General features: G+C 32.0%; 2 protein-coding genes across 4 annotated transcripts in view; both read right to left on the bottom strand.

The window, feature by feature from the left end:
* The window catches only part of LOC132741210 (uncharacterized), a 55,326-nt gene that overhangs the window by 22,138 nt on the left and 15,454 nt on the right, over positions 1–17,734 (bottom strand). The gene's annotated exons all lie outside the window — the stretch shown is intronic.
* Positions 5,864–17,459, bottom strand: LOC132741213 (failed axon connections homolog). 2 transcript variants are annotated; one of them, XM_060729341.1, is made up of 4 exons: positions 17,268–17,459; positions 10,975–11,114; positions 6,779–6,987; positions 5,864–6,029 (listed from the first exon to the last, which is right to left on the bottom strand). In XM_060729341.1, the coding sequence occupies exons 2-4, from the start codon at positions 11,109–11,111 to the stop codon at positions 5,890–5,892; spliced, it is 486 nt and encodes a 161-aa protein (XP_060585324.1). In that variant the 5' UTR covers positions 11,112–11,114; positions 17,268–17,459; the 3' UTR covers positions 5,864–5,889. The 2 variants fall into 2 exon arrangements, with proteins under 2 accessions (XP_060585324.1, XP_060585325.1); XM_060729342.1 differs by lacking the exon at positions 17,268–17,459 and adding an exon at positions 7,852–8,047 and having other exon boundaries at positions 5,872–6,029; positions 10,975–11,106.

Below are 17,734 nucleotides of genomic sequence, written 5' to 3'. Positions count from 1 at the left end.
ATATAAACAAACCGATTTTCTATAAACATGCAATAGTTTTATACGTTTTATAGTGAACTAAAAAGTGAGTGATATCTACTGAGTTTAACAAGGTTACACTAGGCGTAAATTATAAGAATAGCTTTAAATTATATCCAAACTAACGCTTGTTATGTTGTATGGATGCCACTTTTTGCTTACCTTTCGTTTCGTAGCATCTAGTGTAAACCGTTTTCATTATAAATAGAAACAGCTTAAGAAATTTTACAGCTAAATATATCACACGAAAAACATTTCTATAAATAGTCAAATGAATTACGTTTTAGATAAAATAGAAAAGACATTGACTATTATATAAGGTTATAGTACATTAAAAAATTATAATTAAAGTGGAAAACAATAGCAGACATATCATATTTAATTATAGTAAAATAACATTTACATCTGATAAATCATTTGTATGCAAATTTAAGCCTGAGACAAAAAGTTTTGAAATTCCGTCTAACTACAAATACCGAAAAAACTAGCTTAAAACTTTGTTAAACAGTTCAATACTGTGAATTGTAACAGTTATCAAATCTGTAAAAATATATAGTAAATCTTTTAAGATGAGGTAGCTACAGAGACTTCAACGAACACGATTTATAGAGTATAATGTTTAATAATAAGTTGATGAATTTAGCAAAGTAACAAACATACATTTAAAAAAACTGAAAAAAAAATGTTTCCCACGAGAAAGATGATATGTTTATGATTATGTTCTCCTTGTTTATTGAAGATCTTGAGCTATACTTGCAAGATAGAGTAAACTGTGGGCTTACTTTAAATGAGTTATGTATCATATTATTACTATTCGCTGACGACATGGTTATTCTAGCAACAAATCCGTCTGAGTTGCAATCGTCACTAAATAAATTATATGAGTATTGTTATACTTGGGGACTACAGGTAAATGTAGATAAATCAAAATGTATGGTATTAAGAAAGCGGGGAGGCTTGAAAAATAGGGAAAAGTGGTTCTACGGTGAAAATGCATGTATTCTTGAAAATGTTAATGATTTTAACTATTTAGGTGTTACTTTTAACTATACAGGAAATTTTTCATTAAATACCCAAAATTTGTATGGTAAAGGTCTTAAAGCAATGAGTTCACTCATAGCAAATTTAAAGAAACACGATACGTTGCCGAAAGTAGCCTTACAACTATTTGATTCGTTTGTTAAGTCTACAATAAACTATGGATGTGAAATATGGGGTTTTGTGAAATCAAAACAATTAGAAACTTTACATATTAAATTTTGTAAGATATTATTGGGAGTGAGACAGTCGTCGAGTTAGGGAGATATCCCTTGTACATAAATAGATATGTTAGTATAGTAATATACTGGCTCAAATTATGCCATAGTGAAAATGTTATTATAAAGGCTATAGTTGAGTCGGACTTAATTGATTGTTTAAATGGTAAATCTAATTGGTTTACAAATGTAAAAACTCTATTGTCTAAATATGGATTTTTATATAAATGGAATGAAGTTATAAGCATTAGAAATGTAAACCTTCCTATTGATTATGCGTTTCTTAGTATGTTTAAGCAACGTTTGATAGACGAATTTACACAAGAATGGCGAACTAGTATCAACAATATGGAGGTTTTAAATTTGTATAAATATGTAAAAGATACATTAGAAATGGAACCATATTTAAACAATATCGCATCTCGTAACTTACGGATCGGATTTGCAAAGTTGCGTATATCCGCACATAGTCTAAGAATCCAGACCGGCAGATATGGGAGAGATAGATTAGAGAGAAATCTTAGAGTATGTCAAATATGTAATGGTAATGAAATAGAAGACGAGTTCCATTTTGTTTTTAATTGCCCGGCATATCATTCTATTAGACTAAAGTATATCAAGAATTATTTTAGAACAAAGCCAAGTATGTTTAAATTTACACAATTGTTGTCATCTAAAAACAAGTCAATTATTGTCATGTTAGCAAAATTTATACATGAATCACTAGAAATACGTACGAGTAGATTATTACGATCCAACAACTGATTTACATTTAATTGTTTGTAATATATCATTTGTAAATATGATGCTTGTTAATGACAAAGATGTAAAACTTTATAGATTGTATAAAGCACATCCTAAATGCATTTTTCAGAAATATATAATTTAAAACAAAGAAGATTGTATATATCAAAACTATGTGTATAAGAAAGTGAGCAAACGATGGATTAGAATGAGTATTTTAAAATAAAAAAAAAAAACATCAACAGAAAGTGAAGCAATCGCTTATATCGAGCGAATTTTCAAAAATGCTACATTCATTGAAGAAAAAAGTAAAGTTAATGTTACCACGAAAAATGCATATTATATGATAGTAATCCAACGAGTGCTCAGTGTTTTAATTATATACTTTTATATGGCATTGTATTTTGCATATGAAACAAATAGAAACATATGGTATCTTTTTACATCAAACGAATTGTTAGTAGAATATTAAATGGCATGAAAAACATAAAGCAAGCGAAAAAAATGTATTATTAATATGCTGATTTAAAATTAAATAATTTATAACGCAAAACATGTTATTATAGATTTTAGCGAAACGAATTGATACCATGATGTTTCTTATTACTTATGATGATATATGACATGATATAAAACAAACATGTACATTTTGTTACATGTATAGTCCATCACCATAAATATTAGATCAATTTAATTTCTTATATTATTATATCCTAATCCTTTTAGTATACATAATTGATATTTGTCAAAATTGTATGTTCTATGTACACCTATATGTTAATTTGTAAAATGTAGTGGCTAGCCACTAGAAACTGTAAAGTTTATGTGAAATAAATTTGTTCGTTCGTTCGTTCGTTCGATGATAAAATAGGTTTTACCTTTTCTAACTATGATTTCCTTTTATCATTATTACTTTCTTGAAAAAATCCGTCGATCAGTCCTTAAACGATGTGTTCAGAAATGTTTAAATCCGTAAACTAATCATCAGCATATTTTTACAACTGTAGACATAAAAATTAAATGTTGCAAAGTTATATATTGTTCTTTCTTAGTGTGAACTTTCGCTTTGAAATCCAGTGCAACGTACGTGTAATGTGACCTTAAACAAGAAACCCAATTTGACTATAAATAGAATAGGTATAAAATAGCCGGGCGGATCTAGAGCTCAACCGGCGCCCTCACTACATTATCCAAGCAAACCCTCAATACCTTATTTTTACTATTATTTTGAAAGAATTTGATATAATTATTTATATTTTTCTGCTCACTTCGCTCAAAAAGGTCAATACAATGTATGCAAATTATGTTAAAGGTTATTAAGTATTATTCAACTCATATTTCATAGTATACAGTAAAAATGTGCTATGATGTAAGATATCAACAGGGTCATTCAAATAGAATTTTAGAAGTTTTTTTTTTAAAGACCCTAGCTTTAGCTAGAAAGGGTAAAACCTATTTTATCATATTTCTCGTTGGATTTGCTAGACTTCAGAAAATCAGTAAGTTATACAAAAATTCAATGCACAAGATGTTATAGATAAACAGGCATAATTACTACTAAATAACATTTCATATTTGGAAAGTTAAATATGCCTTCTTAAAACATTTGGGAAACCTATTATAGTGTTTCAAATTTTCACATTACATTAAATAATGATTTAAATATTATAAAACTGATGTATGCCCTTCCTTAAGAAGGAAAAAATTATTCTTGTCTGAGGCATATTGTGCCTTGAAGTGTTTGAATTTCTTGTATTGATAAATGTATAGGTGTTTTGATAGAGGTGAATTTGTAGTGCTTTCATTGGCAGTTTAACTCTTACATTGCTAAATATCTTAAATTGACATATACATTATTCAATTTGGACATTTTTGATTAAATTTCAAAATAAATATCGACTGATTAACAATGCAGAACAACACAGAAGAAAAGTCAGCTGATCTTGGTGTGCACTTGTCACATGGGTACAATTATTTATCGCAAGTAATTGGTTAATAAAGTCTTACGTCATATTATAAAAAGTTTAAGCTGTGGTAAATAAAGCTATTGTTTGGAAGGTAAATTACAAATCTTAAAATATTCTTCATTAACATAAGTAAGGTATGATTTTTTCTTTTTCAGAATTTTGAAAATATTTTTTTCAAATCAATATATGTATTGCATTTACTTGAACTGATAAAATTCTACATGAGGGTACGTTTACATAATGTAGAATTTTATTGGTTCAAGTATATGTTTACCCAAATGTAGAATCTTATCAGTCCAAGTAAACGCGCGTTTACTCTAAATTTTATGTTTCATGTATGTAAATTTTATTCTATTTAAGATGTGTATTTAATGTTTAATTCTAGTTATTTTAATGTTTTTAGCAGGTAGTACAGTCCGTCCATTTGAATCTATATATGTGATATATTGCTAAATTTATATTTTGTGATTAGAATATTTTTAAATAAACATATCGCATAAAATCGCTTGTTTTCCATGTATATGTAGTAAAACTATTAGTTAATTTTTCGATTACACAGGTGTTACATAATACCTGTCAAAACAAGTAAATTTTATAGTCATGTGATAAAAAAGAATTTCAAGTTTGGTTTCATTTCATGTAATTGTGTTGCAAAATTGTATTAAACTCGTCCAAGAAAGGCTTGACAGAGGCCTACTTTTTAAAAAATTCTTGAACTTGTTTGATACAGTTTTATATGGCAACTGTATAAGATCCTTCATATCAAATATTTTAGTGTCTTTTTTTAATGAAAGAAAAGGTACTCGATTGTGTTAAAAATATGAAACATAAAGCTTGTACATAGAATATACTAATACCGGCTTAGAAACATAATAATATGTATCAAACTAGCATTAAAAACAATTATATATATTATTTAGTTTTTGAAGATGTATTTGATTTAAGTTTAAAAAATTTAAGTAAAAATATTTAAACACCTTTAATACAATGTTTTATTAAAATATAAACATAAAAAGAACATATGAGCCGCGCCATTACAAAACCAACATAATGCGTTTGCGACCAGCATTGATCCATGCCAGCCTGCGCTGGTAAGGATCCATGCTGTTTGCTTTCAGTTTCTCTACTTATAATAGGGTTTGTAAGCGAACAGCATTATAATTGATCCTGATCAGACTGCGCAGGCTGGTCAAACGCATTATGTTGATTTTGTCAAGGTGCGGCTCATATCTTTAGTCAGGATATGTATTACAGTCATAGTACAGGTAATTTATATAATAATGATCCAGTTGATGATAATTATACCAGTTTTAATCTTAAAATGTCATTCATGTAATCCTGGAAAAAGTGATACCGTTCTGTAAGTAAATTGTTAAAAATTTGCAAGATATTACACAATTTTCTCTGATTGTAACTCTAAATAGCCAATCCAAAATAATGACAATAATTAAGAAACAAGATTGCCGTTGTGTAAAAATGCTATGCCAACGCATTAATACACTTAATTCATTTCTACATGGAATAGAATTCTTTGAACAATTTCACCAAAGGAACAATCTTGGCAAGTTTGGTTGAGATCGGAGAAACTAGAGGTACACACGCACACACACACACACACACACGCACACACACACTGATGAAACGCTATATGCCACCGTATCGCTGACTGCCGTGGCATAAAAACAAAAAAAACATGACACTTTGCAATTTTTAACAAAAAAAAAAAAAAAATTTGAAGAAGTCATTATATATATTTAACTATCAAATTGGCCTACATTATATTTTGTTTTGTACTGAACAAGGTGCATGTAAACCGTTTTAATTTCACATTTTTCAGAGTATGATTTTGAATGAAATGTAGCACATAGCTGAATTTACTAAACAAATTCTAAACTTTTTTACTATCAGCTTAAAATATACAAACTTGTCAGGAGTTGACGTCCAGGACAAGACTCCGGAGTACACCAGCGTATCTGAGACAAAATACCAAAGGCTGCACAATCTGTTTCCGTTATCTTATCGCCCATGATGTACTTCTTATCGCCTGTGAGATAACAATATTGTCTTACTTAAACACCATACATAAATGCCCTTGAAATTCAAGTTAAATGAGCATTTTTAAGAGATAGGAATATGCTTGTTAACACGGTCTGGTTAACCAACAATAAATGTGAAATACAATCATTAAACTGTATACGGAAATGAGGTACATGTAATTTTTAAACCCAAAGAAATGTTATATTTACAGATGTAAGCCGTTAAGAACATTGACAAAATATGATTAAATGATGCTGAACAACATGACTCTACAAGTGTGAAAAGTGCTCACACTAAACATGCTTTTGTCAACTGTGCAAAGTGCGCATGCGTGTTGCATGGATCAGGCTTTCCACCACTAGATTAAAGCAGCCTTGAGCTTTTCTAATACTGGTAGTTAAATATGTTTTTATAGATAAATCAAAATAATTATTGTGGAAAATGAACTTTGCTGTCTTTAAAATACGTAAACAATAAGGAAACCCCTCGATACCTCTAAACTACCGGTCCGCTCTCTATATTTAAACTAGTAAAGCAGACGATTTGTTTCCCTTTTTCTATTTTTAGAAACGAACGTCACTACCGCGTTATAAATAGCTCACAGGACGCTGTGTTGAAGATGGCTAAAAGGTGATATGATGCACTTTTCCGTGATACATTTACTACATTTACTAAAATACTTAGATTGAAACAACATAGTATTGTTTTTCCAACTAAAAATAAAAGATGAAGGCCGCTTTAAAGTTCATATCTCACCTAACAAATCTGAGAACTTTTTTAGATCATTTCGCATCAACTGATGTACTTCCTCGTCACTATGGCGACCAATTCCTACAGTGTAAGATGTTTTAATTATTCCAGGCCGCATAGTAATTTTGAGCAAAGCTGCCACTGGACCTGGCACTTTTAGGAATTTCCGTAACATTTCATCGCCAAAAATTACCCAGCGGCTGTAGACATTTAGCCTGAAAAAAATAAGGAAGTAAATAAGGCTGGACGCAAAGTGAACACAATATTATAGGCGTTTAAGAATTAAGTAGATATTCACAAGCCTTTCACTGGTTTTCAATTTTAATACTAACATCGCACTGTCTAATACATATATAATATCCTTTTTATCACGGTATTCCTAATGGGTCGTTTTGCATATTTTAAGTAAAACATGTTAAAAGTATTTTTTTTACATAGCAACATTTATAAAATAGAGGATATTGAATGAGTGTAAGTTCAATACTGAATTCATTGCACGAGTTGAATAAAATTATATTTTGCGAGTGCAACGAGTGCAATAAGTTCAGAAATGAACTTACGCGAATTAAATATTCTATTTATCACAAACTCAAAATAAAGACCGTTTAAAGTGAAATAAGAATCATTTTTCATTGACGCGCCTATAGTATAACGCAAACATTTAGCGCGTCTTTACACAAAGTTTGTATAACGCCAATGACGTCACGTCAAAATATATGCACAGCCGTGAAATGGATTTAGCTCAATACAGGATTGGAGCAGTACCTCTAGACGCTTGCAGAAATCATGATCACAAAATAGACAAATATCGTTTTTTTCGCCGAATTTTACAGTTTTCCTTGTTTATCGTACTTGATTCGATGTGAAAAGATGAATTAGACCTGTTAAAGTTCATTCCGTTGGGTAAAAAGACAAGATTTTAGCATTTTATCATTCAAGCGCCTTGTCCGGTATATACCGGAATACGGTATTTAGTGTGGTGCTCCAATCCTTTTTTTAGTCACAGCCCCGTGAAATACCATATTTACGGACGGATGTGTGATAAATACAGGATATTGATTAAGAAAGCTTCCATGAACCAGTACGTGTATTCTTCCAACCATTTCTGTATCGCCCAGGCAACTGCGCGTTCTTGTTTGCTAAGATGACTGTTCATATCAAAGTTGAATTTCTTGTTAAAGTCTCAATTATTAACTGAGAGTCTCCCATTGTAATACCATTATATTCTATCCATGGCGTTTTATTCTTCGGTCCGCCTTTGTAGTTAAAATCAAGCTGAAATATATGTCAAGTAGAGAAACTGACAGCGAACAGTATGGATCCTGATCAGACTGCGCGGATGCGCAGGCTGGTCTGGATCCATGCTGGTTGCAAAAGCATTATGTTGGTTTTGTCATTGCACGGCTCAAATATTGATAAAAATAATAGATATATAGATCATTTGGATATTCTTAATGAAAAAAAAATGTTGATAATGTTCTATGTAATTTAGTATGAACAGTCAAATGATAAATATTATTTTGTTCAAGAACGTTTTATTATCTGCTATATAAATACATGTAATATCGGATCATGTACATGTATCTCACACTTGCCAACAACAACCATACATACAATTCTTTCATGGTTTGGTGCCTCATCAGATACTTAATAGTATTAACATGTTTACCATAGTATCTCGTGCGCTTCACTTAATTATCTCGTGCGCACGACTTAGTATTTGGTGGCCACGACATAGTATCCCGTGTGCACCACTTAATTATCTGGTGCCCAAGACTTAATTACGCGTGACCAAAGCATAGTATCTAGTCCGCACCACTTAATCATCTCGTACGCACGGCTTGGTAACGCGTGACCACGGCATAGTATCTCGTGCATACCACTAAATTATCTCGTACGCACGACTTAGTATTTGGTGGCCACGACATAGTATCCCGTGTGCACCACTTAATTATCTGGTGCCCAAGACTTAATAACGCGTGACCAAGGCATAGTATCTAGTTCGCACCACTTAATTATCTCGTACGCACGGCTTGGTAACGCGTGACCACGGCATAGTATCTCGTGCATACCAGTTAATCATCTCGTACGCACGACTTAGTATTTGGTGGCCACGACATAGTATCTCGTTTCACGAGATAAATCAAGAAGTATCTTTAAAAAAAGATACTCGGCCGAACTAAAACGTTTTTTGCACTTGGACCGATTTGGATTGGGGACGAAACGTTCTGTTTGCATATTAAGTGGTGGTTTCGTTCATTTTTGTAACTCATTAAAGCAGCGAAAACTAATCTGTACTAAGATGCATGGTAAAATTGAAGAAGAAGACATTGTTAAACAAAACTTAAGTATGTTAAATTTAGCTTGATAGTAAAAGAGCTTATAATTGTATGATACCTTGTCGTTTGTTTCCAGAAATCCTTTAGATCAATTTGAAAGTAGACGCGTTTACCATGTCAGAAAAGTCCTTTATGTTACTTTAACAATTTTACAATGGCCAATCAGATTCCGAGATTTCAGATTGTAAATCTTTAATGACCAATGAAATTTTTACAAATATTAAGCTCTTCCCTGTAAATTTTACAGGAAGTTCAACCCAAAACATACGGCCTGCGGTCGAAAAAAAAACACCCATGTCACCTTTGTGCAACCGTACGATTGACCTCAACTTTTAATATTAAGTTATCATCACAACTACGGGTAATAAAACTCAATTCATATACAATATTCTTAACACTCCCTGGTATTTATCAATTTCCCCTTCTATTACTGACAGTTACACGTTTATATTTCGTTTGGAAATGATTGTCGATATTAAAACGTTAATTACATTGGTTTGTTTTGGTTGATTTTCCATCAAATGTATATACAACACAGTTATAGCCGATGTACACAATTACTTTACTGATCATATAAAGACCAGCAATCCAGAGACGCGTGGGTAAGAGTCCCGGCTGCGGCGTGCCGAATTTTCGTGCGATTGTTTAATGTATAATTTCCCTCTCATGACTTTCTTTCATTCATATATATATATAATTACTTAGTGTGATAGTAATTCAGATATCTCCTGGATGAGAGACAATTAATGGTTGCTCATTATCCCGTGGGTTCAAATAACTATATACCAGATTCTACATTAACCAACATATCCAACAGGGTTAAGATATCCAACCTGGTTAAGATATCCAACGTGGTGAAGATATCCAACTTGGTGAAGATATCCAACGTGGTTAAGATATCCAACGTGGTAAAGATATCCAACGTGGTTAAGATATCCAACGTGGTGAAGATATCCAACGTGGTTAAGATATCCAACGTGGTTAAGATATCCAACGTGGTTAAGATATCCAACGTGGTGAAGATATCCAACGTGGTGAAGATATCCAACGTGGTGAAGATATCCAACGTGGTGAAGATATCCAACGTGGTTAAGATATCCAACGTGGTTGTAACGCAGGAATCCTCAAATAAGGCAGGAATTGTGCAGAAGTAACGCAGGAATTTTGCAAATTGTAAAATGTTAACATATTCCTAGAAATAATTGTTAATGCTGGTACATCATAGCAGGCGTATGAGTTAATTTATTTCTGTTAATTTGATTTATGATAAAATATTTTGGTCCGTTTATTTACCCTGTTACTCGTTTTGGCCATGACTTTGCACAGATTCGGCGGTACTTTTTGTTAATTTCACATTTCTGCATTATAGTGCCGTCACACTGGACTGTGGCAATGTACGACCTTACGGTGACCACATAAAATGTACAAGTTCGCCGGCAAACGTGACCAAAACGCGAGAAAAAGACCCCAAATAAATCAAATTCTAAAACAGTCGCGCTCTTATCGCGATCAATGCGATCATACTGCGTTCCCAGGGCGCGCCCGCCGCGACTTCAGGCGTCTAAAACAAATGCCTTGACTCGGCGATCATTGGCGACCATGGCAACCACAGCACGATGCCTGGCGTTTCCACCACGGTAATACTTCGCTAATGGCGACCTTAACACACTCTGGATCCATTTTTCATCGCCGCAGTAGCGCGGTAAGGTCGCCTATCCGGGGTGACGGCACTATTACTGGATATACAAGGTGACCACGCATCTGCCTAGAAAGTAGCCATACGATCTTTGCGGTGCCCCATTACCCACAATTTTAACCTCAAATGGATATATCAACGAAATGAAGTAATTGTTTGTCTTTTACCTGGAACGGTATTTTATGTATCCGCAAATACTAATACCGTTTCTAACTTCATCACAAAGTGGCCCATATTCGGAATAGTTTTGGTCCGAGGAAACACATGAAGAATGACCTTGTCTTTCGGATAATCCACGCCGCATACTCTGTGAAACAAAGTAATATTAAGCATATTCGAATGGTAAATAAATTAAGCCTATCTACCATGTTTATGCAGAAATTTGTTTCAACTGTCTCTTCCTTACACAGAAAATAGAAGTCAATACCAGAAACAGTTTCTAAGTGGCCTTGTAACAAAAATGTTTTTTTGTATAATTATATGTTAATGAAAGGGATTTTTTTGCTTATTTTATAGCCGATATTCAATCATATTTCCCATTAGAAATAGTATAGTATTTTCCCAATCCACAGGAAATAAATCCCAATTGAAAGTTACAAAATAAAAATATTGCATATAACTATGCTGTACATTAATCATATAAATATAACATTGATCGTACGGAGCCCCTAAGGTGACATTCTCGACACTTTTACCCCGGCATTTAATTCGTTTTTACGAAATATTAATTCGTAATTACGAAATATCAATTCGTTTTTACGAAATATTAATTCGTTTTTACGAAATATTATTTCGTAATTACGAAATATTAATTCGTAAAAACGAAATGTTATTTCGTAATTACGAAATATCAATTCGTTTTTACGAAATATTAATTCGTATTTACGAAATATTAATTCGTTTTTACGAAATGTTATTTCGTAATTACGAAATATTATTTCGTTATTACGAAATATTAATTCGTAAAAACGAAATGTTATTTCGTAATTACGAAATATTAATTCGTTTTTACGAAATCTTATTAAGGTCATTTTGAGCTTGATAATGAACCTATTAATCTCACAAATGGGTCATTTACATGCCTTGATCAACTTTGCGATTATAAGCCGAATGGTTCTCAAGTTATTATATTTAAGTGAACAGGGTTTTTGAGTGAGAAGTCATTCTCTATCCAAAATGGTCTTTTTTCCCCATTGTCAAATACATGTTCCTATCAGCAATGTTTTAATGTTTGAGGCAATCTTTTACGACATGTATCTTTAAAACAGAAACATGCTATATTATTCCGTTTTTTTTCTTTTATCATATACATAAGTTAAACTAATGGGACGAGGAGGGGGTTGGTCCAGATTTCACTAATCTAATCAATTTAAAATGAATATTTCCTCACAATTTAGTATTAGTAATGTCCGTGTTTGGATTTGAAGCACAGGACCCCAATTTTAAGTAAATTTTCCTAGCGCGTGTCTATCACGACTGTGGCTCAACGCTATTGACATGCGAATATTTTAATTTATGTACAATAGTGTAAAGTTAAAAAACTTGGGGAGAACAAAAATCACTATTTATATTGCATGTACATGCCTTATATTAAGTCAGGAACTTAGTTTTGAGGCCTTATTTATAAATATTACCAAAACTCTTTGAAACGCTAGAAAAATTTAATTCGTTTTTACGAAATATTATTTCGTATTTACGAATTATTATTTCGTAATTACGAAATAACATTTCGTTTTTACGAATTAATATTTCGTAATTACGAAATAATATTTCGTAATTACGAAATAATATTTCGTAAAAACGAATTAATATTTCGTAATAACGAATTAATATTTCGTAATTACGAAATAATATTTCGTAATTACGAATTAATATTTCGTAAAAACGAATTAATATTTCGTAAAAACGAATTAATATTTCGTAAAAACGAAATAATATTTCGTAATTACGAATTAATATTTCGTAAAAACGAATTAATATTTCGTAAAAACGAATTAATATTTCGTATTAACGAATTAATATTTCGTAAAAACGAATTACTATTTCGTAATTACGAATTATTATTTCGTAAAAACGAATTAAATTCCGGGGAAAAAAGTGTGGAAAATGTCACCTTAGGGGCTCCGTATGATCGCACTGGTCTTGTTAAATGTCAGATTTTTCATGTAGATGGAGTGATACGCCTGAGTCGAAAACAGGTTGTTTCCCCTTGCCAAACAACGCTTCATATATTTCTCGCTAAAATGCTCTATTTCTCTTATAAAATGCCACATTGTGCAGAACCATGCTTTCTGAGTCTATAACATATCGACCCCTTGTCACCTCGACCCTTAAGACATCTCGACCCATGACACTTACCCCTAAGACACTTAGGCCCCTTAAATTGACTGGCCATTTCGACCCCTTATTCTATAATGTACTTGTCGTTAACATCGAAAAAGTAATGTGCATAAAGACGTAGATATAGAAAAAAAGGTTTTGTTTACAAGTTTGAGTATTATATATAATCTAATAGATAGCCGTTATTTGTTATACACGATCATTCATCAAGTCAAGTATTTGATATAAGAAATAGAAACACACGCACTACATTTAAACAGAAAGTATATATATTATGTTTATATGTACACATAATATCATATATAACAGTAATTGCAATAGAAATTGCAAAAGTTATTTTTTATATCTATCAGTCGTTTTGTAATTCACATTTTCTAAGCAAATATTGTCATTATTCTCATTGCACTTGTTAATTTCTGTAAATTGAAATACTAATAAATATCAGGAAGTCTTAGGATTGTTGGTTCTTTTATTACTATATTTTAATGATTTAAAAAACAGGTACGCGTGTTGCTATACATGAAATAAAAATATATATTTGAGGAAGTTAGTATGAAATTAATTAAGTATCAAGATTTCCTATCGTTAGAAATCAATAAGTAAATCGTAATAAACAAGCAAATTCGTTGAATTTATATCCCCCGCCGAGTACTGGTTATTATAAACACAACAACTGAAGACATAAGGCTTTATTTATATATTAATCATGGCATAAACTGTAATATTCTTTGAACTTGAAGCCTTGTACCTTCAAACAAGAAGAATTTTTAAGTTTTCACTATAATTATACATATAAGGAAAATCTATGACCCCCTGGAGTGGGGCCAATTTTGACCCCAGGGCTAAAATTTGAACAATTTTGGTAGAGGACCTATAGGTTATATCATATACCAAATATCAAAGCTCTAGGCCTTGTACTTTCAGACAAGATTTTTCAATTTTGCATTTTTGAAACTCCTTTTCTGGCCCTGTGACCTACTTATGTAACAGACCGGAACCATTTGATCAACTTTGGCAGGGGGCCACCCTAGGATCATTCCTGTAAAGTTTGGTTGCTGTGCAGTCATTTGTTTCTGAGGAGATTGTTGTTTAAAGAAGTTGCTGACGACGCAAGACGAAGGACGGTGGGGGATCACAATAGCTCACCTAGATGTAAAAACATCTTAATCTCCAGACTTCATTGCCATTTTCAGGGCATCAAAAAAGGGATCTCACAATTTTCAAATATTTTTAAATGTTATTGTAACAAATCATTTTAATTCTTCTTTAATAAAAACTAGAAATGTGTCCATAGGACACGGGTGCCCCCACCGCGCCACTGTTCTGTCAATCTTATGACTCTAGGTAAAATATTTTTTGAAAACTAAAAATCTTTTTACTAAGTAAAGGGCAAGAACTTTACAAATACTGAATAAATCCCCAAGCAAACCCCAAGTTGAAAATTGCAAATTTATACTACTGTAATTCAAGGGCAATAACTCTAACAAAACTGAAAAAAATCCACATGCAAAGTCCCAGGTTCATAGCTTCACAGTGAGGTGAATCATTATTCCTGTAATTTAGTGATGTTGATCATTATTCCTGTTAAGTTGGTCGATTCTAACTCAAGCACTCAAGGATCAAATAACAACATAATGAAACAGTTTTTACTAAGTCAAGGGAAATAACTCTACAAATACTGGATAAATCCACAAGCGAAACCCCAGGAACAAACTAAATATGCTGAGCAACTTTCCAATAAGGTTTAATGACTCTATGTCAAATCCTTTTTGAGTTACATGCGACACATGTTGAAAATTGCAAACATTTTCTAAGTCAAGGGCAATAACTCTAAAAATAATAAATAAATCCAGAAGAAAATATCCAGGTGCACAACTACACATGCTGATCAACATTCCTGTAAAGTATCATGACTCTAGGTCAAATACTTTTTGAGTTACATGCGACACAAGTTGAAAATTGCAAATTTTACTAAGTCAAGGGCAATAACTCTAAAATTACTAAAAATATCCAGACGAAAATACCCAGGTGCACAACTACACATACTGATCAACATTCCTGTAAAGTTTCATGACTCTAGGTCAAATACTTTTTGAGTTACATGCGACACAAGTTGAAAATGACAATATTTTACTAAGTCAAGGGCAATAACTCTAAAAATACTAAATATATCCAGACGAAAATACCCAGGTGCACAACTACACATACTGATCAACATTCCTGTAAAGTTTCATGACTCTAGGTCAAATACTTTTTGAGTTACATGCGACACAAGTTGAAAATTACAAAATTTTACTAAGTCAAGGGCAATAACTCTAAAAATGCTAAAAATATCCAGACGAAAATACCCAGGTGCACAACTTCACATGCTGATCAACATTCCCATAAAGTTTCGTTGAATTCCAGCCATTAGTTGCAGAGAACTACTCCGGAAACGAAATTCTAAGTCAAGGGCAATAACTCTAAAAATACTAAAAATATCCAGATGAAAATACCCAGGTGCACAACTTCACATGCTGATCAACATTCCCATAAAGTTTCGTTGAATTCCAGCCATTAGTTGAAGAGAACTACTCCGGAAACGAAATTCGGACGGACGGATGGACGGACGGAAGGACGGACGGACAACGCCAAAACTATATCGCCCTCCCGATTCCATCGGCGGGGGATAATTAAGAAAAGTAACGCAAAACTTCCGAAAATTAATACATTATTGCCAAAAATAAGTATTAATAATTTTACAAAATCCTTATCTTAGCTTTTTATAATAACAAAAAAATATATAGTACGTATCACTGCTATGTAGCCATCAAACAATTCTATGTAACATAACATTAAACGAATAAAAAAAAACAATGTTAAATTATTGCTTTACCTGAAGTTTTCAGATTTTTATCAGAAACTTTTATGAAATAATTAAACTATTTGCTTTGAATTATTACTCGAAGAGTTTGTGATATACAGCAATTTTGTGATAGGGGTCGAAATGTCTTACCCACTAGGGGTCGAAAAGTCAAGTAAAAAGGGGTCTAAGTGTCGAGGGGTCTAGAAGTCATCTTAATATCGTAAAGGGGTCGAAAAGTCAAGGAGTCTAAATGTCTTACTTGCCTGCTATATACATGCATGTTTAATTGGAACAAATTTGTAAATTTGTGTTAAACTGTGCTGCTCTTAGTTCACGGTACTTAACGCAAAGAAGCAAGAAAGAAAACAGCAGATTAAGTTTAAAAATTGTCATATGTAGTAACATATAGGGATTTTATGCTGTATAACACAAGGAAACAACAATATATTCAGTCAAAATTAGTTTTAATGGTCTAGCTAGACGGCCATTTTGAAAATAATATTTCATCATTTAAATTGCGGTAAATGGTGTTACACAATAGTTTTTTCATGTTTCAGTTAAAATTTCTGAATATATGTTGCTCTATTTTAAACATTGAAAGCATTTTTACTTTTTAACTCAAAACTTTTTTTTCAACAAACAAAAACAACTAGAAAATGGTGAATGTTTCAGACGTATGCACAAATTTAACGGACTCTTTTTGCTATTTGCAGACATTTGTAAAACGTTGTTCCGGTTAACGTATAAATCTAGAGATTTAAAATATGTTACACAAAAGCTTTGTTGTTTAGGTGTATGAATAAAATATGTCAATTCTGACCAATTCTAACACTGGTCATCTGAAAATATGCCATTACCATGAAATAAGTGATGACGCGGAATTAGTGATGTTGAGTATATGTTGTTTACGAGATAATGATCTCACTTCCCTGCATAATAGTGCTTCCTATATCAATGTGTTTCTTTGTTAAAGAGTAATAATTTCACACAGCAACGTCATATTTTAAATGTTTAAAGTCAAATGTGGCATATGAAGCTTTTTTTTCTTGGATATTATTCTGTTTTTGTTCCGTGTAGGCATACAGTAGGGGGAGATTTATCAATAAATAACACGATATGATGAATATCCTAGCTGATGAAATCAAAAATATTAATATGTTTTAAAGGTGACGTCACATTAACTTAAACTTATAATTAATTATTAGACGTTATTACGATACCTTTCTATATGTCCGATATCTGGATCAATACAATAATTTAAGTTGTAGAACTGACCTTGTTCGAGAACGTTTCATTCGTTTATATAATAACAAATAATGACGATCCGATGACAACAGCACCTGTTGCTAAATATAGTCCGTTATCCTTGACAAATTCACGTAGAGATTCCATTGTAACTGTTTGTTTGTTGTTGTTTTTTTTTTTAATTAAATGAGTAAACACAACACGAATACTACTGAGCCTGAGGTTAAAATTCAGCTCATGATATGAATAAATGACAGATTACGTTATCCGGACGAATACTCCGTTTTTTTCTGTAAAAATTAAAGATCCTGTAACTCATTTATTTTAAGGTTTTATATCATAAATACAATGCTCAGAATGAAAATTTATCAATATTGTAAGTTCCAAAATGCATAATTTGTAAAGATATTACCAAATTTGCATTACATGTTAATAAAAGGAGGTAGTTAGATATTTATTTTCTGTTAAGTCTAAGAAGAAATGAATGCATATATTAA

The sequence above is a fragment of the Ruditapes philippinarum genome, unplaced genomic scaffold (genome assembly GCF_026571515.1).
Source record: "Ruditapes philippinarum isolate M1 unplaced genomic scaffold, ASM2657151v2 ctg4080_1_1_1_1, whole genome shotgun sequence".
Lineage (NCBI taxonomy): Eukaryota > Metazoa > Mollusca > Bivalvia > Venerida > Veneridae > Ruditapes > Ruditapes philippinarum.
Note: the sequence above shows the minus strand (reverse complement) of the source record. Positions and strands in the feature narration are given on the sequence as shown.

Excerpts from the sequence above, each read along its gene's own strand:
- LOC132741213 (XM_060729341.1), bottom strand. The coding sequence starts at position 11,111 with ATGCGGCGTGGATTATCCGAAAGACAAGGTCATTCTTCATGTGTTTCC. Across the intron at positions 6,988-10,974 it reads TACATAAAATACCGTTCCAG|GCTAAATGTCTACAGCCGCT; the intron begins GTAAAAGACAAA and ends TATTTTTTTCAG. Across the intron at positions 6,030-6,778 it reads AAAGTTCTCAGATTTGTTAG|GCGATAAGAAGTACATCATG; the intron begins GTGAGATATGAA and ends GTTATCTCACAG.